The sequence below is a fragment of the Rhinolophus ferrumequinum genome, chromosome 4, assembly GCF_004115265.2.
Source record: "Rhinolophus ferrumequinum isolate MPI-CBG mRhiFer1 chromosome 4, mRhiFer1_v1.p, whole genome shotgun sequence".
Classification (NCBI taxonomy): Eukaryota; Metazoa; Chordata; class Mammalia; order Chiroptera; family Rhinolophidae; genus Rhinolophus; species Rhinolophus ferrumequinum.
Window position 1 is genome coordinate 66,534,145 of NC_046287.1, and position 5,285 is coordinate 66,539,429.

Genomic DNA, 5,285 nt, shown 5'->3' on the forward strand with positions numbered 1-5,285 from the left:
TCTGTTTAGCTGTGGGCCTTGGGTCTTGGGTCATAAATCAGCACTCTGATTTACGGTAGAGGCTTTGGGTCATGTGGTTATCAGCTCACTCTCCAGAGGAGCTGAACACGGAGACTAGCCAAGCATGTCTACATAACCAAGTCCCAGTACAGACCTTGGGCACCAAGGTTTAATGTTACATCGGAACATGTAACAATATACATGTAGTTGGCAATACTATGTGCATATTGTTACATGTCATCCGAGTCAGAGTCAATGCTTTTCATGACTATTGGGAGAGGACAGCTGGAAGCTCCATGTTTTGAGATCGCCTGGTTTCTGTCCCAGGTGTGTCTTCCTTTGGCTGATTTTAGTATGTTTCCTTTTGTTGTAATAAACTGTAACCATGAACATAATAGCTTTGAGCGTGTTCTGTGAATCCTTTTAGCAAATTATCAAAACTGAAGGTGGTCGTGGGGACCCCCAAACTTACAGTTGAGGTCAGAAATGAAAGTAGTCTTATGGGCTACTTCCCCAATTCTTCAGGTATGAAAATATAATATAAACCACAAATTATAAACATAAAAAGCTTTTCGTCTTCATAACAAACAGTAAATGAATAACATTACCTGAGAATACTACCTTGGGGGGAGTTAAAAACCACAGACCTCTTGCTTTTCTAATTAAGAGCTTACCTTATAAGGATATCAGGCCTTGGCTAATTTTGAATCAATGTTCACCAAAAAAAAATTCTTATAATACTTTTTTATTTCTAAGAACATTGAATACATGCAATATAAATAATAGATTAATTGACTGGACTATAAACAACACCCTCTGAAGCTAAATATTTGACTAGAGTATATCAATTTTTAAAGTCCATCAATTTGGAACACAGAGAGCTATATTTTGACTAGTTTACTTCTTAACCTTAAGAAATAAATACCTGAGACACAATCTTATGCAAAACGACAATATGATTGGATCTTTCTACTATTCGTTTCAATTTCTCCAGTATGATCTATATTCCTAGGCATTACATGCCCAGAAAAGTATATATTTTTTTCAGAATGTTTTCAAAAAGTAGGATAAAATGCCCCAAGGAAAGATGTTTTCTGAGATTTTCTGACTCCAAAGATAAATCTAAAGTCACTCAATAACTATCATCTAAGATTCAAGCAGGAATGAAACATGATTAATACAGACAAATGAAGGACATTGCTGAACTAAACTCCAAGCTTGATAACACAGTGAGCCCCTCAATATTGTAAGTGTAGAGTTAGATCCAAAACTCACATGATGAAAGTCTTTGATGTTCCCTTTTATGTTTCAAAAGAGGAAGAGGCCTAGAGCAAAATAGAGTGCCTTGCATAAATAGGGAGAAGAGATAAGAGAAATGTGAAGAAAACAGTCTAAAAAGACAGAGAGTGATAAAGGCCAAATCAATATCAACTTTGTGTTACCTTCATTTATGTTGGTTCTACTTCTACCTAAAACTTGGTTTCTAACAGCTAAAGATAAAGATGAAAATATTGTTTAATTAATCCATAAATAGTTTGGGGGAAAATTGTTAAGATAAGAACCAACACTGTGATTACAGGTTTTACTTTTTGTTTTTTATTAGTTTCAGGTGTACAAAATAGCGTCATAGTTAGACATGTATTCCCCTCACAAAGAGATAATTTCCTTCCCCCTATCTACTACCCCTCTGACGTCATATATAGCTGTACAGTTCCACTAAATATTCCTTATGCTGTACTCCACATCCTGTGACTATATATATATTAAATTACAGTTGACATTCATTATTATTCAGCTTCAGCTTCAGGTGTACAGTGCAGTGGTCAGGCACCTATACTGTCCATGAAGTTGTCTCCCGCTCTAATAAGACATGTGACACCCTACAAAATGTTTACAACATTATTGATTATATTCCCCAAACTGTCTTCGTATCCCCGTGGCAATCTTGTGGTTACTGATTGTGCTTTCTAATCCCCTTAACAGGTTATTACTTTTTAAGCCCATTAGCTGAGCCAACTTCACTCCTGGTATGAAAGAGAAGTTCTTTCATAGGAATATATCTATGAAAACGGAATAAATTTCAGTAAAAATATCTTAACTTAAACCATGCTACTAATAATAATATAAACTGTATTGGACTTATTAAATTGCTTTTCTTTATGAACGTGAGTTCAAATGTCACTGTGAAATCTAAGCTTAGGGAAAAAAGCAGGAAGCTAGTTAATGAGATCTAGGTAAATTGTCAAATTAAGTGATTCCAGCCCAAAAGTCTTTTTTATTTTCTAATAGCATTTTCATCCACAACATCTAAGTAATTACCTCACTCATTAAAGACCCTGCTGTCAAGTGAAAATCCTAGTGAGGTCTGAAGGTCTCAGGAAAAAAAACCTTAAACCTATGGCAAGTTCACAGACTACTCCTTTAAAACTCAAAATACATGTCAAAAGTACAGAATTATGGTAAATACTATCTAAGAAAAGAAAAAAAGATAAGGGCATATCACCTTGAGAAATCAAGTAGTTAGGGACAGAAAATTCTGTATTAAAAATTAATGGCTGCCTGGGCCACACGTGCGTGAGTTGCTATGATGGAAGTCAAAGGGAAAAAAAAATTTACAGGGAAAAATACAAAGACGTCACAAGAAAAAAACAGATTTCATAAAAACAGTGATTCTGGTTCTTCAAAGACGTTCCCAAGAAAAGTTAAGGAAGGTGGACTTAAAATCACACCTAAGAACTTTGAGAAAGGTGCCACAAAACCAGGAAGAAAAGGTGTGAAGCAGTTCAAGAATAAGCAGCAAGGGGATAAAATACCAAAGAATAAATTCCAGCAGGCAAATAAATTCAACAAGAAGAGAAAATTTCAGCCGGACAGTAAAAGTGAGGACTCAGCAGCCAAGAAACCCAAATGGGATGATTTCAAAAAGAAGAAGAAAGAACTGAAGCAAAGCAGACAACTTAGTGACAGAACCAACTATGACATTGTTGTTCGGGCAAAGCAGCTTTGGGAGATGTTGAGAAGAAAAGACTGTGACAAAGAAAAAAGAGTGAAGTTGATGAGTGATTTGCAGAAGTTGATTCAAGGAAAAATTAAAACCATTGCATTTGCACATGATTCAACTCGTGTGATCCAGTGTTACATTCAGTATGGTAATGAAGAACAGAAAAAACAGGCTTTTGAAGAACTGCGAGATGATTTGGTTGAATTAAGTAAAGCTAAATATTCCAGAAATATTGTTAAGAAATTTCTCATGTATGGTGGTGTTAGGAGTAAACCCCAGATTGCAGAGATAATAAGAAGTTTTAAAGGCCACGTAAGGAAGATGCTCCGGCATGCAGAGGCATCAGCCATCGTGGAGTACGCCTACAATGACAAAGCCATTTTGGAGCAGAGGAACATGTTGACGGAGGAGCTCTATGGGAACACATTTCAGCTTTACAAGTCAGCAGATCACCCAACTCTGGACAAAGTATTACAGGTACACCCAGAAAAACTAGAGCTTATCATGGATGAAATGAAACAGATTCTAACTCCAATGGCCCAAAAGGAAGCTGTGATTAAGCACTCATTGGTGCATAAAGTATTCTTGGACTTTTTTACCTATGCACCCCCAAAGCTAAGATCAGAAATGATCGAAGCCATCTGAGAAGCGGTTGTATACGTGGCACACACACACGATGGCGCCAGAGTGGCCATGCACTGCCTGTGGCATGGCACTCCCAAGGACAGGAAAGTGATTGTGAAAACAATGAAGACTTATGTTGAAAAGGTGGCTAATGGCCAATATTCCCATTTGGTTTTACTGGCAGCATTTGATTGTATTGATGATACTAAGCTTGTGAAGCAGATAATCATATCAGAAATTATTAGTTCCTTGCCTAACATATTAAATGACAAATATGGAAGGAAGGTCCTATTGAACCTACTAAGCCCCCGAGATCCTGCACATACAGTACGAGAAATCATTGAAGTTCTGCAGAAAGGAGATGGAAACGCACACAGCAAGAAAGATACAGAGATCCGTCGCCGAGAGCTCTTAGAATCCATCTCTCCAGCTTTGTTAAACTACTTACAAGGACATGTCCAAGAAGTGGTTCTAGATAAGTCTGCATGTGTGTTGGTTTCTGACATTCTGGGAGCTGCCACTGAAGACGTTCAGCCTGCCATGAATGCCATCGCCAGCTTGGCATCAGCAGAACTGCACCCTGGTGGCAAGGATGGAGAGCTTCACATTGCAGAACATCCTGCAGGACATCTTGTTCTGAAGTGGTTAATAGAGCAAGATAAAAAGATGAGAGAAAACGGAAGAGAAGGTTGTTTTGCAAAAACACTCATAGAGCATGTTGGTATGAAGAACCTGAAGTCCTGGGCCAGTGTAAATCGAGCTGCCATTATTCTTTCTTGCCTTCTCCAGAGTTCTGATCAAGAAGTTGCAAAGAAAATCAAAGCTGGACTGAAAAGCCTGATTCCCACATTGGAAAAAAACAAAAACAACAGCAAAGGAATAGAAACGCTACTTGAAAAACTGTCCACATAGATGGAAACAAGATGGAATCATTTTTCTTCTGATCTGTTTTCCCAGTGTGGAAAAGAAGGGCTAGAGTCCACCTTGATGGTAATTTGGGTGCTCTGTGTATGTGTTTCTTTTTTGTTAAGAATTTATTTATAAAATGGTTTCTAAAAATGAAAAAAAAAAAAATTAATGAAAGGACTTTCTAGTTTAAATGGTAATGCTTCCTAAATTTTGTACTAAAATATCAAGGAAGATACACTCCTGGTAGAAATATAAATTGATACATATTTTCTGGAAGGCAACTCTGTAATTTTCAACTTCATCTTAAAATACACTGGCTATTGTTTGAAGGCAGATACACTATGCACTAGTGTGCAGTAGACTCAGATGTTCTCAGCTTGCCTCTCTTAGCATGAAACTACTGTCTTACCTGCCAAGACATGGGAAATCAGTGCTCCGGTGTTTGCACTGTGTCTCACTTATGATACAGCCCCTGTGCCCTGATTGAGGTCTGGACAGAAGAAAGAAGCTCCCCTCTCTCAACCACATTCAGAATTTAGTTTCAGCAAAAGGAAGTGAGAAATGATGCATCCTGCTCCTCCTGGGAAAAAGGTCCTCTCACTGGATGCTTCCAATAGAGAAAACCCTGTATTCTTGCTAGCACCAGTCTGGAGTGGAATTTTTATCTCACTGAGCTGAGAGGGAGGAGGAAAGGAGGGGTATTGGTTCAAATACAGATGCTCACCTTTCTTACAGAATTTTTATAAATTTT

The 5,285-nt window shown here is 37.7% G+C and overlaps 1 protein-coding gene across 1 annotated transcript; it reads left to right on the plus strand.

The window, feature by feature from the left end:
- Positions 1–2,559: 2,559 nt before the first annotated feature.
- Positions 2,560–4,549, plus strand: LOC117021093 (pumilio homolog 3-like). Its single transcript, XM_033103852.1, is given in 1 exon segment — positions 2,560–4,549. A coding segment is annotated over 1 exon segment (1,953 nt). The 5' UTR covers positions 2,560–2,584; the 3' UTR covers positions 4,538–4,549.
- The last annotated feature ends 736 nt before the right edge of the window (positions 4,550–5,285 follow it).